The 19245-nt window shown below is 39.4% G+C and overlaps 1 protein-coding gene across 3 annotated transcripts in view; it reads right to left on the reverse strand.

Annotated features, from left to right (window-relative positions):
- Nucleotides 1–2234: 2234 nt before the first annotated feature.
- Nucleotides 2235–19245, reverse strand: part of GPAT3 (glycerol-3-phosphate acyltransferase 3) — a 64664-nt gene continuing 47653 nt past the window's right edge. For all 3 annotated transcript variants that reach the window (XM_043572272.1, XM_043572274.1, XM_043572273.1), the window contains 7 exons: nt 17184–17277; nt 12820–12935; nt 11572–11627; nt 10963–11048; nt 9105–9233; nt 8542–8621; nt 2235–3514 (listed from right to left, as the gene is read on the reverse strand). In XM_043572272.1, the coding sequence (XP_043428207.1) occupies nt 3418–3514; nt 8542–8621; nt 9105–9233; nt 10963–11048; nt 11572–11627; nt 12820–12935; nt 17184–17277 (658 nt within the window). In that variant the 3' untranslated portion in view covers nt 2235–3417. The remainder of the gene's footprint in view (nt 3515–8541; nt 8622–9104; nt 9234–10962; nt 11049–11571; nt 11628–12819; nt 12936–17183; nt 17278–19245) is intronic.

Genomic DNA, 19245 nt, shown 5'->3' on the forward strand with positions numbered 1-19245 from the left:
CTCTGGAAGACAGTGTGGAGGTTCCTCAAAAAGTTAAAAATAGATCTACCCTATACCCAGCCAATAGCAGTGCTAGGAATTTACCCAAGGGCACAGGAGTGCTGGTGCATAGGGGCACTTGCACCCCAATGTTTATAGCAGCACTTTCAACAATAGCCAAATTATGGAAAAGAGCCTAAATGTCCATCAACTGATGAATGGACAAAGAAATTGTGGTTTACATACACAAAGGAATACTACTTGGCAATGAGAAAGAATGAAATATGGCCATTTGTGGCAACGTGGATGGAACTGGAGGGTATTAGGCTAAGTGAAATAAGTCATACAGAGAAAGATAGGTAGCATGTTTTCACTCTTATGTGGATCCTGAGAAACTTAACAGAAGACCATGGGGGAGAAGAAGGGGGGAGAAAAAAGATAGAGAGGGAGGGAGGCAAACCATAAGAGACTCTTAAAACTGAAAATAATCTGAGGGCTGATGGGGGGTGGGAGGGAGGGAAAAGTGGGTGATGGGCATTGAGGAGGGCACCTGTTGGGATGAGCACTGGGTGTTGTATGGAAACCAATTTGACAACAAATTTCATATTAAAAAAAAAAATATTAGGGAAGGGTAACATAAAAACAAGGGTAACATAAAAAAAAACAGTATTAGGGAAGGGTAACATAAAAACAAATTAGGGAAGGGTAACATAAACATTCCTATCTAGGAAGCATAATCTAAATCTGAGCAATATTTGCTTTCTAAAAAGATGTTTACGGAAGCATGGCAATTCCCCCAACTCCAATTCACTTATTGTGCAATTCACAATAAGCTGCAATTCACTTATGCCAATGAAATCTAGTTGCATAAGTCCAAGACCTACAAAGGTTCCCACTGAGATAGCATTAGACTTTCTAGTGAACATGTGATAGCATTATTGCTTCCACAGTGCACTTGGAAAGATACATCTTATTGCCATCCAAACAAAACAGCTGTTAGTTGTTCTATCAGCTTTTCTGAGAACTGGGCTAATTAATACAATGGATTCATTAATTCAAGTTATATTGAATATGAAAAGTAAAAGGGAAAAAGGAACTCAAGACAAAGAGTCACCCCGAATGAGTCACTTGCTGATTTTCAGTCAAGATCAAAGGGAAGAATCAGGGCCCCTGGGAGGCTCAGTTGGTGGAGTGTGTGACTCTTGATCTCAGGGTTGTGGGTTCAGGCCCCACGTTGGGTGTAGAAATTACTTAAAAATAAAACCTTTAAAAAAAAGATCAAAGGAAAGAATCAAAGAGTAAGAACAAAGGGAAAAAGGATGGGGGGGTGCAAAGAACAGAAGAGTAGCTCACCATTTCGGTAACCTGTTTGCACATGTTCCTTTGGGAGCAAATCCATCTAGTTTGATAAGATTGTAAACCATAGCCCTATACCAGACATATGTATAGTCAATTAAAAGATAGTTACCTGGGTGGCTCAGTAGGCTAAGTATCCAAATTCAGCTCAGGTCATGATCTCACAGTTCAAGAGTTTGAGCCCTGCCTCGGGTCCTGTGTTGAAGGCTCAGAGGCTGGAGCCTGCTTCAGATTCTGTATCTTCATCCCTCTCTGACCCTCCCCCACTTGTGCTCTGTCTCTCTCAAAAATAAATAACCATTGGGGCACCTGGGTGGCTCAGTCGGTTAAGCGTCCGACTTCAGCTCAGGTCACGATCTTGCGGTCCGTGAGTTCAAGCCCCGCGTCGGGCTCTGGGCTGATGGCTCAGAGCCTGGAGCCTGCTTCCGATTCTGTGTCTCCCTCTCTCTCTGTCCCTCCCCCGTTCATGCTCTGTCTCTTTCTGTCTCAAAAATAAATAAACGCTAAAAAAAAAAATTTTTTTTTAAATAAATAACCATTAAAAAAAACTAAAAAGAAAAAAAAAGAGATAAGTGCCTGAGTTCACCCACAAATCAAGTGAAGTTTATGACTTGCTCAAGGCAGAGTCCACAGGGTCAGAGTCCAAATCATCAAGCTAAAAAAGAAAGAAAGAAAGAAAGAAAGAAAGAAAGAAAGAAAGAAAAGAAAGAAAAGAAAAGAAAAGAAAAAACAAACCAAAACTAGCTGTTCATGGTCTCATTTCTCAGATATTCCAGTCCAATAAAATCTAACTATGTAATTGATATGGAAAACAAACAATTCTTGTTTATAATAAGAAAAAATTTAACCTTCCTCAGACCAGAAGAGGGTAGAGGTGAGGGAAAATAATGCAACACACATTTAGAAATATATAATTTATTTATTTTCACTGTAAGACAGTTTCACATTCGGTACACAGTTACCAGAAGAGATGGAACACTCCCAGAGTTTAACATGGTGTTATATTGCTATTAAACATTGTTTACACTGAGTAAATTGGGAAACACTTATCTTCCCCTTAAAAAAATTTAAGGCTCAGTTTCCAAAAGGTAATTTTACCACTCATTCTTCTGTTTAAAAAACTGGGAACATCCTGAAATAAACCTCAAAGGGTAGAGGGTGAGAAGCAGCACACACGCCTGGCTCATTCATACCTCCCCTGAAGACAAAGTGATTTTTTTGTTGTTAAAGCCTTCTCCTGTTTGAAAATATGCTTCGGTACAAAATCAAACAAATCCGTAAATGGGAGAGGCACTACGTATAGATCTCTACTGTAACCACAAGGAAACCTTAAAGCTTTACCACCAGTGGCCCGCTAAAAAGTTGTTTATTCAAAACTTGCCTACATACAAATGCACACACACAGTAACCTGCATTCACCTTTCTTTGGTAAAGCTCACCAAGTAATACTTCTCTTCTAACACACTAGTAAAAAAATATTTACATTTGCTTTCAACTTTCAGATCAAGTGGCCACAAATCTGTCCTTTCTCCTAAATACGATCCTCATTTTTCTTTTCAACCTTGCAGTGGAACACAACCGTGGCAGTAACCTTGAACTGATGTGTACTCCCGCTGTTTAAGTGATTGGCGGAGGGGCGGGGTGGGGAGGAGTGAGAAAACGAATCATGGAAAGAGCCTGGGGGATTTTTTTTGAGAATTGCCATATCAACAAGTTCCAAACACAGTGAGTTCCAAAAGTGTTTTAGAAGCACTTTTTCCTGTACAAATATTTCATTCAATCAACAATGACTTCATCATTTTACACAAGACAGTATCTGTTTAAAGTCAGTAAACTACCTTATAATTCATGAGACTATTGCTATGACAACAAAAGCCAAAAAGGGCCCCAGATGGGTTCTGCCTCTGGCGTAAAGAGGTAGAGACAATTCATCCTATAGAAAAGATTAACATTAAAAAACAAAAACAGTAAACCAAAACAATACTCCACTCTCCCTCTCACCCCACCAAAAACAACACATTCCATTTCTGGGGCTAGTTCTGGTAAGCCAAATTTTATCACCAGGGTGGGATTCAGTCTGATTCAAAGAGATCCATTGCCTACAATCATCTTGCTGTAATTCTTCTGCTGCTCTTCCTTAAAGGTGTCCTTCACCTTTGCTCTCTTCAGCCCTCCATCCCTGGGAATAGAAAGGCAAATGAATGAAAGATATTCCCAGCAATGATGTAAAAGCATTTGCTGTTTACACACACTGTGTGGTGCCATGACACTTTAAGTGGCTGGTCAACAATGTGGCAAAGCACATGGGATTTGGAAGCAGAAAGACCAAGATTTCAGTCTCTGTTCTACTGACTAAATGTGTGTTACTCTGGGGAAGGAACGATCTCTCTGATGCTTAATTAAAATATAGAATAATATCTCCACTCAGTTTCCTTTTAGAAGTTAGGGTTGCTAGGGGCGTCTGGGTGGCTCAGTCTTTTAAGCGTCCGACTTAGGCTCAGGTCATGATCTCACAGTCCGTGGGTTCGGGACTGCGTTGGGCTCTGTGCTGACAGCTCAGAGCTTGGAGCCTACTTTGGATTCTATATCTCCCTCTCTCTCTGCCCTCCCCCACTCGCACTCTGTCTCTCTCTCAAAAATGAATGACCACTGGAAAAGAAAAAATTAAGAAGTTAGGGTTGCTATATTCAATATTTGGAATTTACATGTTTTTTTCTAACTTTCTGAATGTTTATTTATTTTTTAGAGAGACAGATTGCAAGCAGGGAGGAGCAGAGAGAGACAGAGACAGAGACAGAATCTGAAGCAGACTCCAGGCTCTGAGCTGTCAGCACGGAGCTAGACGCAGGGCTCCAACTCACAAACTGAGAGATCAGGACCTGAGCAGAAGTCAGATGCTTAACCAACTGAGCCACCCAAGGCGCCCCTGGACTTTATATTAAAACTAGGATTGTTTGCCTGTCTTTTTCTGCAAGGAAAGCAAAGTATTGTTTTCTTTCATCCAATCAACCTATGTCTTACTAGAAAACCCATATGGAAAATTTAAGGTACACTCAAATAATGCTGAGGGTACTGTGTATGTACGAGTAAATTCCTTAAAGATAAGTGGGTTAATCATTATTCAAACCAAAGCCTTTCTTCCTTTCTTTCCTATGTCTACATAGGAAGACATATGGAAAATACATAGAAAATATGGGAAAGACATAGGAAAATATAATGAAAAGTTGTATTTTCATTCAAAGCACTACATATTTCAAGCATTAATGATCTCCCATATTACAAAACAGACTCAGAATAAAAACGAACAACAAAATCATAAATTGCATTTAACCAGTAGTTAGTGCCGATGTAAGTAGCATTCCTTAATTCAGAGTCTGTGAATCTTTGAACTCTCTCCACGGTGGTGAAAACACAGAGCTGCCTGGGTTATAAGGACTCTGCATGCCTTTCCTTCTTTGGTCAACACAAAGGAACAACAAACTGTAAGCTCTGAGAGGAGACCTGGACTATAAGGGGCCACGATCTCTCTCCTAATCTAATGTTTTTTATTTTAACTCCTAAGTGCATAGATGGTGAACTTGCTTACCTTATACTGTACCTGTTTAATTTTAACCCAGTTAAACACAAATGTTTACCAAGTGCCTTCTGATGATGATGAATGGATCACAGGTTAGCCTGTACACTCTGCCATGAGGACAGAACTTGACCTACAAACAGACGCCCGCCTGAACCACTGCAATGTTTTGGCCTCTGAAGTCAAAACCAAGACTCAGCCTGCCAGTGAGTCCTCAACTTAAAAACAGACTAAAGTCCACACATCTTCCAGGGGCTCAGATGTAGGAAATTTCCATGAAACAAAGTTATAAATTGTTATTAGCTCCCCAGAATTGTCCCCCAAAGCCTCTTTTATCCAGAAGAGCTGCCTCTAACTATTCATAGCACTGATGTGAATTCTGAATAGTAGGAACTAAGTGGGGGGGGGGGGGGGGGGGGGAGGCAGAAGAAAAGCCTTTCTTTCTTTCCTAAGGTCCAAGCCAAAACTGACAAAACAGTTAAAAACATTTGCCCTTGAGCATCCTGACATTATTTTGATGCAACTATCCCAAGCACCCAGGTATCACACACAGCTCTGAGCACCCCAACTGTGACCTGCCCCCTCTAGAGACTTTAAAGTTTTACCCAGTTCCCCTTTGCAATGGCAGCAGACCTGAGCTCCTAAGGATAGCAGCAACCATATGTAAAAACCTGTTTAAGATGATACAACCGAATTCTCATTTAATCTAGGAAAAAAGCCATGTAGACATGTTAATTCATACTCAGTGTGTGAATGACAGGTACACCTGGAAAGGCAGTGAGACTTGCATATGGCCCAATAAAAGGAAATTGAAAAATTCTCAAAATCTGACAGATTTTCTTTAAGCCAATCTGATTGGGATCTGTCCTGTGGCTGACTTCCTTAGGCTGTTGTCTTTCAAGACTTTCTTCCTTTCTTTGGTGTCTGAGGCTACTGATCCCAAACTCCTAGATTTTCATATGGCTTCAGGGCAGGAGGAGGGCTTTGATGTCAGGTGAGAGGAAGCAGAGTAAAGAACTGAAAACAATGAGGAAAGAGGAAGCCAGGTCCAGAGTGAACTTGGATTCACTAGGGCATTGATAAACTAGGACATGTGTAAGTCTGTCATTTCATGATATTATGATGTCTGTAATTTAGTTTCACCTATTTCAGCTTAGGTAGTGTGATACAAATGTTAGTTTTAACCTATCTTTTTTTTTTTTTTAATTTTTTTTTTTTCAACATTTTTTATTTATTTTTGGGACAGAGAGAGACAGAGCATGAACGGGGGAGGGGCAGAGAGAGAGGGAGACACAGAATCGGAAACAGGCTCCAGGCTCGAGTCATCAGCCCAGAGCCTGACGCGGGGCTCGAACTCACAGACCGCGAGATCGTGACCTGGCTGATGTCGGACGCTTAACCGACTGCGCCACCCAGGCGCCCCAGTTTTAACCTATCTTGACCCTAGTCCTGGCCTTAGGGCCAGTCAAGTTGCCCTAAATCAAGAACTCATACTCTGGGGATGATCAGCCAGGCATTTAATTAGAAGGCCACCCTCCAAAGGTGTCACTATAAGGCATCAGCTATCTTTGTCTCCCATCAACTTCCCAACCTTTGTTAATTCACCTAATGAATTTTAGAAATGGGTTTTCACTACAGAAATGATTGGCTTCCTAATTAGCATAACAGACGCCAGAAACAGGTTTCTTGGGTGAAATTGGTTGTACTTAAGGTATATGAATGGATAAAATATTCTAGAGACATTCCCCACCTTTGCATAAAGGAGTATAAGAACCCAGCAAGCCCTTATTCCAGAGGCTAATTCCTGAGCAGTCCTGGGTCCCTCTGCAGTTGGCTGAACTGGCTGACAACCTGACTCAGTCAAATCCTGCTCCTAGAACATAACTATAATTGCCTTAAGTGAACTTTTCATGCAAAGTGTTTCCAAAACACCAAAAATGATAAACAGAGGGACTTTATTAAACTTACAGGATTTGAAGTATGAACTGTTTTTTTTAAAGTTTATTTTTTATTTATTTTGAGGTGGGGGGGAAAGAGAGGGAGAGAGAGCGAGAGAGGCAGAGCAGGGGGAGGGGGCAGGGATAAAGACAAAGAATTCCAAGGAAGCTCTGCACTATCAGCACAGAGCCCAACACAGGGCCCAGACTTATGAACCATGAGATCATGACCTGAAACAAAATCAAGAGTGGACGATTAACCAACCGAGCCACCTAGGTGCCCCAAAGTTTGAACTGCTTTATGCAAGCTTGCTAACATAATGTCTGTGTGTGTGAGAATTTAATCTCCCACTATAATGTAGGTATATAGTTAACCCTCACTGATACAGACTAAATGTTTATGCCTTCCCCGCCCCCCTCCATTCATATATTGAAGCCCTAACCTCCAATATTTAGATGGTATTTAGAGAAGGGGCCTTTGGGAAGTAATGAGGTTTAGATGAGGTCAGAAGAGTGGTCACGAATCTTCAAGATAGGATTAATGTCTGTATAAGAAGAGACACCTGTGAGCTTGCTCGCTTCTCTCTCCCCATACTCATACAAAGACGAGACTGTGTGAACACAAGGCAAGAAGACGGCCATTTGCCAGCCAAAAGGGAGAGAGAGCTCTCACCAGAAACCGACCTTGCTGGCACCCCAATCTCAGATTTCCAGCCTTCAGAACCGTGAGAAATAGTTTGTTTTTTAAGTCAACCCCATATATGGTAGTTTGTTATGGCAGCCCAAGCAGACTACTACACTCCCCTACATTCAACCTTCCTCAAACAAAGAAAAAATTAAATCCAAAGTTTCCATAACTAAAATATTTCACTTATTTCCTTTCAAGTTTTTAAGTTTTCTCTAATTTAGTTATAGCTAGCATTAAATATGAACAAGCCTATAAGTTGCCCCTTGCTCCCAGGGTCCGTTCTCCACCCCCAAATCTAGTCTCACGTTCTTCTTCAGTAAAAGAACGCTAAATTTCAGCTAGACACATGGCCTTCCAGAACAAAGACGGCGTTCTCCAGCCTTCTTTGCGGTTGCCGTCATATAACTTGAGTTCTAGCCAATGGATACAAATGGAAGTGGCTGCTCCAACCCTATAATGGTAATAATGAGAGGGGTGTCCTTGTTTTAAGTCTTCCCTACTGGCCATTTTCTGGACACATGGAGTAGCCCTGAAGTCATCAGCCTGGACCCGAAAGTGGAAGCACACTGAGGATGGGATACAGAATGAGCTGTTATACGAGCCTGTGCAGCCTGTGTTTAAGCAAGAGGGATAAACTTCTACCTTATTTAAGCCATTGGTATTTAAGTAAACCGCTCTTTCGGCTAAACCTCTGGCTAGCTAGCACAATAAATGACATTACTAAAGACGATTTTTTTGGGGGGTGCCTGGGTGGTTGAGTGTCCAACTCTTGATTTCAGCCCAGGTCATGATCCCAGGGTCATGAGATTAAGCCCTATGTCGGGTTCTGCATTGAGCGTGGAGCCTGTGTCTGACATTCTCTCTTCCTCTCTCCCTCTCCCCTGCTGGCTCACTATTTCTTTCTCTCAAAATAAACACACTTCTAAAAATAAATAGATAAATAATGCAAAATAAAAGTGATTTTTTTAATGAAAAAGAAATGATAGTACGTCTAAAAAATTTCTTACCAGGGAAGCTCAGTCAATCCTCCTTGCACAGCAATAGCAGACTTAACCCTGTTAGCAAACTGGACAGCATCTTCTCCTTCCTGGGGAAAAGAAAATTACAAGTACATCCTGGGAATAGAGTTTTCAAACAATTCTTAAAATATCTCACAATCATTTAGATTTGTTTTAAAATGTAAGATTCACCTTTTAGCTCAGTTCTGTTCTCAATCATAGCAAATATCATTTGGTCTGCCAAGAAAATGCAGTGCTGTAATGTTTAATTTTTATCGTGTACATATATTATCAGCCTTACCAATATGTAACATTCCATAATATTTGTAGGTTCGCTAAACCAACAGCAAGTATAAAAACCATTATGGAAAAGAGTTTCCGAATATAAAAGAGCCTGACTTGAAGAAAGCCAAATACATTTCGTTTTAAATGACTCGTTTGCTGAGAAAGCAGAAAGGAAGCCAAGCTCTTGCTACTGTGAGGAAGGCAGGCACCCAGGTTTTCAGGGAAAAGTGCTCTCCCCTGGATCTGACTGGATAAAGCACCAAAGACCAGTTGTTATCTATGGATACCTCTCTGGTCATGGGGGGCATGTACCACACGTCACAGACGATGGCCCAGCTGGTCATCATTCGAAGCAGGTAGCTCACCATGTTGTATTTACTACTGTTCCAAAATGCATCCCCAAACTGAGGGTTATACTGGGGGGGAAAAAAAAAAAAAAAGAAGTAAAAGAAAGAAAAAACATTGCAGTCATGAACTAAGTGATGGCTTATCCACGTTAGTGTTTCATAGGCAATAGGCCAAACATCTCTGCTGAACCCCAAGAGAAAGAGAAGCTACTTTGCTTGATAGAAATGATCAAAAAAGTAAACCAGGCCAGCTAACTCCTCTGACCAGAGCCCCAGAGTGCTGCAATAAGAGAGTTATCCACATGAGTCTTCAATATCTGTCTCCCACTTCACTGAAATTGAGTGAAAGTAGGCACAGTACCTCTTTTGCTTATTACCGTGTCCTCAGTACTTAATAAAATGCCTGGTACACAGTCCCCTGGAACCCGTCTGTATATGTACCAATAGAGACAGAATGATTGAGCAAACAGGGCAACATGTAAACAGTTGGTGAATCTGAATAAAGAGTATACAAATGCCTTAAGGAAGACCTTATACACAACAGGTCTTTAGAATATGTTGGTTGGCTAAATATCTCTAACATAATGGCAACACAATATTTCCACCAAGTAACGGTATAACTATGAGACAAATCACATGACATCTCTGAGACTCAATTTACAAACTGAGAAAGTTTAACTAAAGTTGTGGTTTCTAAACATTCTGGGTTAGCAGCAAATTACCAATCCTTTTCTTCAATTACATCTCATGCAGAATCCCAGGATATAAAACAGATTTGCAAAAAGGAAAAACAGATGTGGAGAAAAGAGATCGTTGGTGCACTGCTGGTGGGGACGTAAATCAGTACAGCCACTATCGAAAACAGTATGAGAGCGTCCTCAAAAAGTCAAAAATTAGAACTACCATATGATCCAGCAACCTCACTTTTGGGTATGTATCCAATGAAAGTGAAAACAAGATCTTGAAGAGATATCTGCCCTCCTATGTTCACTGCAGCATATTTTTCACAATAGCCAAGATATGGAAACAACCTAAGTGTAGGTCAACAGATGAATAAAGATGTGGTGTGTGTGTGTGTGTGTGTGTGTGTGTGTGTGTGTGTATACAGATGACATTTGTGACAACACAGATGGACCCTGAAAGCATCATGAGGAGTAAAATAAGTCAGACAGAGAAAGGTAAGTACTGTATAGCCTCATTTATATGTGGAATCTAACGTTTATTTATTTTTGAGACAGAGAGAGACAGAGCATGAACGGGGGAGGGTCAGAGAGAGGGAGACACAGAATCCGAAACAGGCTCCAGGCTCTGAGCTGTCAGCACAGAGCCCAATGCGGGGCTTGAACTCATGGACCGCGAGATCATGACCTGAGCTGAAGTCGGCCGCTTAACCGACTGAGCCACCCAGGCGCCCCTATATGTGGAATCTAAAAAAGCTGGACTGATAGAAACAAAGATTAGAAAGGTGGTTACCAGGGCCTGAGGAGGAGAGACGGCACAGTGGAGGAACTGGGGAGATATTGGTCAAAGACAACAGACTTACAGTTATTAAGATAAACAAGTCCTGGGGACCTAATACACAGCATGGTGAATATAGTTAATAACACTGTATATTGTACACCTTAAATTTACACAATGTTATATGTCAACTATATCCCAATAAAGCTGGGGCAGGGGGAAGAGTGTACAAGCACTTGTTATTCTTACAGATTTTAACACTGAAGTTATATCAAAATAAAGTTACCAAGTCACTCCCCTTTGGGGAGCCTCGGGGCAGGGGCGGGTATATCTGTTTTACCTTAATTGCAACTGGATGTATGGTTCCTCCAATTTCAAAGCTTCCCTTTTTAAACATCATGACTGAAGTATTGTTGATGCAAGTCCCTGCAGAAGGGAGAAAAGGGTATGGTGACTATTTTTAAAGGCAGTTTTTCTCTTTTCAACAAACTTTTAAAAGGAATTATTTTGACACAAAATAAAATATTCAAATCCTAGCAAAATTGGAGTTTACTCTTATTTCACAGATCAATCCCTGCTTAATTAAGTAACTCAACAGTTCTAAGCAAGTTTAAAAACAAACTTTTGCTTTGTTATTAAATACTCTGGAGATAAAAGTTTTGCACAACAGGTGATAATTTTAATACTTTAAAAAATACTTTAAAAAATTAGGAACACTACCTATCCAAGTTCATTACCCAGAAATAACTTTTAAGATCAAAGAGGCACCATGCCTTCCATCAAATGTCAAAAGAAGGCAAAGGATTATTGGCTCAGAGAAGGCCATCGCATTCCTATAGGACAGCAGAGATCTGGACTAAGAGTGAACTTCTAGAACAATCTGATGCCTCACATACTTTTGGTGCTGGTTGTTATCAACTATAGCTTGGTAGGCAGTTACCCTTCTTACCTTCAGGAAAGATTAATATGGGTAGTTTTTTCTTATCAGCAATGTGTTCTTTTAGTCTGTGAAGAAAAATAAAAGATCAGAATGCTACCTTTACAAAAATAGAGGTGGGAATCCACTTTGGTGTTTACACTCCACTAGTACAAATATAATTGTATAGCAATAAGGAGGGGGAAAATAAAACATAAGTAAAGGGAAAAACTCAAGTTGGTCCCTTTCTAAAAAGCATAATGCTATCTGTACTATTTTAATTTCTCTCATTTCAAAGTGAGCAGTTTTCAGTGCCTTCTGCCTACTCTTAAAATAGAACGGTAGGCAGTCATGTGACATGAGCTCTGGAGCCCCCTGTGTCATATAATTTGTACCCTTCTCCACGTACTTATATTTCCTCATCTGAAAAATGAGAATACTGATCACTGGAACCTGTCAGGCTCATGGCCATTGAGTGTAAAGAAATTCCTTAAATGAGTCAGGCTCAGCTTTCCTGTGATATGTAATAGAGATGCCAGAAAGCTGAGAACATGGAAGTCCTTCCAGGCTTAGGTCCTGTCTCCCCTGCAGCCAGCTTTATATTCCCAACTGCTCACCAGAAACTGGTAAGACTGAGAGAGAGAAATTACAGCTACCCGTGTCCCATGTTAAATAATCTCAAACTGGGGAATGGTTTCACTAACCTTCAACAGATTTCAACAAGTACTTTTCATCTTACTCTTAAAAGCACGCCCTACCTTCAAGTTTCTAGAAGCAATAACCAGAAGGCCTTCACTTAAAGGCCTCAGGCAAAAAGCTGTTGTTTCCCAACAAAGGCTTCTGGTAGCTCCTCTCAATCCCAAGCCCCAGAGATTTCTTCTGTTCCATAAAGAGCATTAGCTCTGCCAGTCTCTTGATGGATTTAAATGATAACATTCAGCAAACAATCAGCCATCTATTTACTCAGCAAACAGTTACCAATTATTTAACTTTCGTGGTAGTAAGTTTTAATTCTGAAAATTCAGTGACTGGACTATACCTAAGCCACAGCCACACAAAATGTATGGGACTTCTAATCTCATCCTATAACCCACTATGACTACAGAATTCAAATTTTTAAGAATGTAGCTCAGACAGGTGATTCAGCAAAGAAAAGTCAACCACAAAGAAAACCCCATATATTTTAGGTTTTATCCTTAGTACTGCTCTGCTGTCTTTGCAGGAAGGCCAAGATTTATCAGATTTTATGCTACCCCAACACCAAGCAATGTCTCTGCTTACCGCTTAGTGACCAGGTGTCGATCTTTCATTTCCGATCGTTCAAACCAGACATGCGGACAAGCCTTCACCATGGCTCTCTGAATAATTCCCATCAATCCACCGTGAACCTGGCCAACCTAGAAGTACCATTAGAAAAAAAGAAAAATGTCCTGAGAAACTTAACAGAAACCCATGGGGGAGGGGAAGGGAAAAAAAAAAAAAAAAAGAGGTTAGAGTGGGAGAGAGCCAAAGCATAAGAGACTCTTAAAAACTGAGAACAAACTGAGGGTTGATGGGGGGTAGGAGGGAGGGGAGGGTGGGTGATGGGTATTGAGGAGGGCACCTGTTGGGATGAGCACTGGGTGTTGTATGGAAACCAATTTGACAATAAATTTCATATATTGAAAAATGAAAAAAAATAAATAAAAATTAAAAAAAAAAAAGAAGTTCTCATAATAAGAAAAAACATTTACAACTATGTATAGTGATGATGTTAACTACATTGATTTTGGTGATCATTTCAGAATAAACACAAATATTGAGTCTTTATGTTGCATACCTTAAACTAATAAAATGTTCTATGTCAATTACACTGCAATAAAAAATAAAGATCTAAAAAAAAAGAAAAATGTAAAGGCACAGATATGCAAAGAAAGCTTTTTTTTTTAAGTACCAGTAAGTTCCTATTCCCCACCAAGAGAAAAGATTGGCCTTCTTCTACTGACTGAAGTTCATAGTCTAATCAAAAGATATGAATGGCCAGATAGAAGCAAAAAGTGTTCGTTAGTAGCACCTTTGAATTTAAACTGTGTTCCTACACTAGTTATAATCTAGCTTTAAAAAGTAAAGGTCTTTCGGGGCGCCTGGGTGGCGCAGTCGGTTAAGCGTCCGACTTCAGCCAGGTCACGATCTCGCGGTCTGTGAGTTCGAGCCCCGCGTCAGGCTCTGGGCTGATGGCTCAGAGCCTGGAGCCTGTTTCCGATTCTGTGTCTCCCTCTCTCTCTGCCCCTCCCCCGTTCATGCTCTGTCTCTCTCTGTCCCAAAAATAAATAAAAAACGTTGAAAAAAAAAATTAAAAAAAAAAAGTAAAGGTCTTTCAACTCAGTCAAGATAAGGGAAATGCAAATTAAAACTACACTGAAATACCATTTTTCAATCATCAGACTGACAAGGACTCAAAAACTTAACAATGCACTCAGAGCCAAGACTACAGAAAATGGCAATCGTACATTGCCTGGGATGGGGGAGATTATAACACCCATAGAAGAAAACTTGGCAATATCTATCAAAACTACATACACATTTATCCTTCAACTCAGTAATCCCACTTCTGGGAATTTACTCTGAAGATATACCTCCAACAAGATGAAAGTACATATGCACGAGGCTTTAATTGTAAGATTATTTGTAATTTCAAGATACTGGAAACTACCTAAATATTCAAACTTTAGGAAATCAGGTGAATAAACTATGATACATATATGCAATAGAGTATCATGCAGCTGGGAAAAGAGAAGGTTGATCTCTATGACTGATAAGGCGTGATGTGATTTCCAGGAGATACTGGTTGGGGTTCTGGTTTTGCCTTCTTCTAATTTAATTTTTTTTTTTAATTTGAGTATAGTTGACACACAATGGCACCCTAGTTTCAGGTGTACAACATAGTGATTCACCATCTCTATACGTCATGCTTTGCTCACCAGTCAGGCGATATTGTTAAGTGAAAAAAGCAAATTGCAAAAAAAGCAAATATAGTATGCTACCTTTTGTGTAAGACAGAAGGGGAAATATATGTTATATAATTACATATATATATGTATATATATATATACACATATATATATACATATACATACACACATACATATATATATGTATATATATATATATATATATAATATACATTTCTACAAAAAGAAAAAAATCCAAAGCAGCAAAGCTGGAAACTTACAAGGGTCAGAGGGAACCGGACTGAACCGACAGTGGGAGGGGAGGAAGCAACACAACTCTGAGCATGCCTTTGCTGTTTAACATTTAGAAGCACGCCAACAATAAACAACAACAATGGGACTAGTAAACTGAAAGAAAACTGAAACAAATAAATCCAACTGTATGTCAAATAAATAAAAGAACAACACTGAAAGAAGGAGAAAAAAAATCTAAGAAATGTACAAAGACGAGTATTTGACCACACACCCTCCATCTCGGGGAAAACTACAAAATATCCTGATTTTTTTTTTTTTACATTTGTTTTTGTAGTGAAACAGGTGAAGCAATTCTGAAACAATTCTAGATGTATTGTAGGATTGAGAAAAGAGGTAAATATGTTGATAATGTTGGGCGCCAGGGTATTCACTATGGAAAAAAGGGAGATACAAATATGGATGGGAGGGAAAGCAAGAAAGACCCCTATGAATTGCATGAATTGGTACAGACTCAAATTTCCAATAGTATATTAATATCAGAAATAATATTAATACCAATATATAAAAATATAAATAATTTACATACATTTTTATGTACAGAGACAGCGGGAAAACCAGTGCATGATAAAGCAAAGAGGACAAAACAGTACCAATAGGTAAATGTGAATAAAGGGTATATGAATGTTCTGCATACCATTTTATTATTACAATTTCTCTGTACCTTAGAAAATCTTTCTAAATTTTTTTAAAAATTAAGAAGTCTTTGTTTAGGAGGAAAGAGGGCTTTAAAAATCTTCTTCAGATATATAGTTTACTTGTAGCCGAAAGAGGCCAGAAGTGACCTCTGGAGGTCAACGATACAGTTTCCTCCCACTTCTGCCCTTTATTGCCTCTGATCTAAATCTCATTGGCTTTAGGTTTCTATCACTCAACCCAATGGAAAGTTAGCAGGCTCTACGCTTTTCTAAACTTTGGCTAATATTATAACTGCAGTTACAACAATAAAAAAGCCAACAAAATTCTGAGGCCCTCAGTCACAAATGAGTTTTATTCAACTTTTTGTTAACAGGGACAGAGAACAAATATGGTCCCAGAAACACAAAATCATAATTAAGTAAGTTGGTTAAAATGCCTGAGCCTCTGCTTTCTCATCTATAACAAAATCTCAGCCTTAATCCCACTGCATTACAGGGAAGGTCACATACAATGCATGTGAATATGCTTGTCCACATAAACGCAAGGAACTGTCATACACCCAGAACTGTACTGGGGTCTACCAAGGATTGTTAACATAAGGGTCCTTGCATGGGCTTTCTAAGAAGCCATAAACATCTTGAAATTATGCCCAAAATTGTGCCTGTATGATGCACATGTATGTCATTGTTTTTCTCAAGAAAGGGTACATAACTATTAACTGATTCCTAACCTAAAAAAGGTTAAGAACCACCAATTCCCATAAGTCTTTTCCTAGAAGTAGTTAAAGCTTCCTTGGATTTAGAAAAAGCTCCACAACTTAAAGATTAAATGTGGTTGCATGGGGCACCTGGGTGGCTCAGATGGTTAAGCATCGGGCTTTGGCTCAGGCCATGATGTCTTAGTTCCTTAGTTTGAGCCCTACATGGGGCTCTCTGTGGTAACAGCTGGAGCCTGGAGCCTGCTTCAGATTCTGTCTCCCTCTCTCTCTGCCCCTCCTATGCTCATGCTCTGTCTCTCAATAATAAATAAACATTAAAAAAAATTTTTTTTTAAATAAATTTTAAAAAATGCGGTTTGCACAAGAGTTGTATATCTGAACTTATTGACAGAGAAAGGCAATGTGTTATATATATATTTGTCTTTCTCGTCTGATCTTCATTAAAAAGTCTGATTTTTTTGTTTGCTTGTTTAATTGTATATGACTCCCTGAAGGAAGACAGAACTAATTGGCTGGTAAGGGATTTGCACAGCTCTAAGGAGAAAGACTTTAATGTCTTGAAGTGTTATTGAACATTGCAGGGATTTTAGAAGCAAGATGAAGTCAACTTTGTAAATTCCTATCAAGTTCATGTATGTCTATATTTCACTAAGCTAAATTTTTTACCATCTTTTTTTTAAAAAAAGAGATTGATCCATTTATTCATTTTTATTTTTTAAAGACTTTTTTTTTCTTTTTAGTAATCTTTCCACTCAAGGTGGGGCTGGAACTTACAACCCTGAGATCAAGAATCTCACACTCCACTGAGTCTCATACTCCAGCCAAGTGTCCCCAATTTTCTATTACCTTAAATATAATGGCTATTTTCTTTCTTTTTCTTGCCCCATATAGTCCTCATTTAATGTGTTATATAATTTATACAGCTATAGTAGTATAACCGAGTCACTTTCTAATATAAAACTTTCTAATTTGTGCCAAAATAAATTAAAAGTTTGAACAATCCACAAATCATGCAATTACTTGAACTATCAATGAGCTGCTCTTACCATAGCATAGCATCCATCTGTTGTCAAGATCAAAACATCTATTGGAGAAGTATGGTTGGCAACACAAATGCCTCCCTTCTGGGGTCTGTACTGTCTGCAATTACAAACAGTGGTAAATACTATACCCTGGAAAAGAGCCATTATTTTGCAGCATGTAGAGATTCATCCTATTTTACTTTAAAAAGTACATTAAAAGTACAATTTCAAAGTATATGGGCTCATCTTAAAAGGTTATTTCTAGGCAGTATGATGGGAGCGGGGTAAGAGTAGATAGAGAAGGGGCCCATGACTTTCCCTTTATATATATTTACATTGTTGTTTTGTAATGATCGTATTTTCCTTTTATAATGAAAAAGTAATTTAAAAATGTTAGATTGAATTACAAAGACTCCACAACTTTAATATTGTGATATGTAAGTTTCACATCTTTTATAAGTATTTTCATATTATTCCACTCTTTAAATGCATCACTTTTAGTAGTTTCACAATGACCCAAAAAGTAAATTTACTATAGTTTCCTCCCTCTTATCCCCCTAAAGCAGAGGCTGGTAACTTCTCCTACTGAGGGCCATAATAAATATTTTAGGTTTTGCAAGCCAGCCAATCCCTGTGAAAACTACCGGATTCTGCTATTTGGGCACAAAGGCAGTTACAGACAATATATAAGTGAATAAGTTTCAATAAAACTTTATTTACAGAAAACAGATGGCAGGCCACATTTGGCCTCCAGCCCCATAGTTTGCCGACCTTTATCTTAAAGTTCAACCAGTATTTGATATTAATGAAGCAAAGTAGTTTTTGTTGGCCCTATACAAAGAAGAAAGGCAACCAAATGCATAACAACTTTAGCATGTTCTCTTTAAAATTAGAAGTAATTCGGGGCGCCTGGGTGGCTCAGTCGGTTAAGCGTCCAACTTCAGCTCAGCTCACGATCTCACGGTCCGTGAGTTCGAGCCCCGCGTCGGGCTCTGGGCTGATGGCTCAGAGCCTGGAGCCTGCTTCCGATTCTGTGTCTCCCTCTCTCTCTGACCCTCCCCCGTTCATGCTCTCTCTGTCTCAAAAATAAATAAACGTTAAAAAATAATAATAAATAAATTAGAAGTAATTCTATACGTAATAAGTTACGAACTCTCTATGTAATTAAAGCACCTTTTCTGTAGATAGTATCTCTTCTGATCACAGTTCTATCAAAGCATTTTCTTCTACTTTTCACCCCAAAACACACAGCTCAATGAAAAAATCATGTAATTTTAGAATCTTAAGGGGCCTCTCAATGTTGGTAACACATGGTAAAGCCAAATGAGAAAATGTTTCCCTTCTACAAATGAGACAGAAAGACCCAGTCAGAAAAAAAAAAAAGAGAGAGAGAGAGAGAGAGAGAACTTTTAAAACAATGAGATTAAAGGTAAAAAAATAAAACTGAGTTAACAGAAAAGTAATTAAAACAACCAAAATTACTTAATCAGCTAACAAGTTAGCTACCACTACCCCTACCCTCTACGGTTAGGGGTGAGGGAAGCAAAGTGTGGGTGTTCTGTCTCAAGGCTCAGTTACAGAATTTCAGAAGCAGCAGGACTGAGACTGGAAACCAGGCCTCAAGACTCGAAGGCCAGTCCTCCTTCCTCCACACCACAGGCCTGTCAACTTCATGGCTTTTTATATCGACAGACCCAGTTCACAACCTGACTCTGCCACATTGCCAGGCATGTGACCCTAGACAACCAATCCCAGGGCTCCCAGCTCTTCACCTGTAAAACAGGACACCCGTGTCTCTCTCATAGGATGGCCTATGAGAAGCTCGGGCCTGGCTGCACAGCATAAATGCCCAATTTTGGTTTTTTTGTTTTTATGTTTTTTCATTATTTTTGAGAGGTGGGGGAGGAGGGACAAAGAGCCTTAAGTGGGGCTCAAGCTCACAAACCATGAGATCATGACCTGAGCCAAAGTCGGACGCTTAATGGGCTGAGCCACCCAGGCACCCCTGCCCAATTTTTAAGTGTCATCACATGTCTATTATTATGTTCCTTCTGCAAATGGATGGCTTTTTAAAAGGTTTTCAGGC

Source organism: Prionailurus bengalensis, chromosome B1 (assembly GCF_016509475.1).
Source record: "Prionailurus bengalensis isolate Pbe53 chromosome B1, Fcat_Pben_1.1_paternal_pri, whole genome shotgun sequence".
NCBI lineage: Eukaryota > Metazoa > Chordata > Mammalia > Carnivora > Felidae > Prionailurus > Prionailurus bengalensis.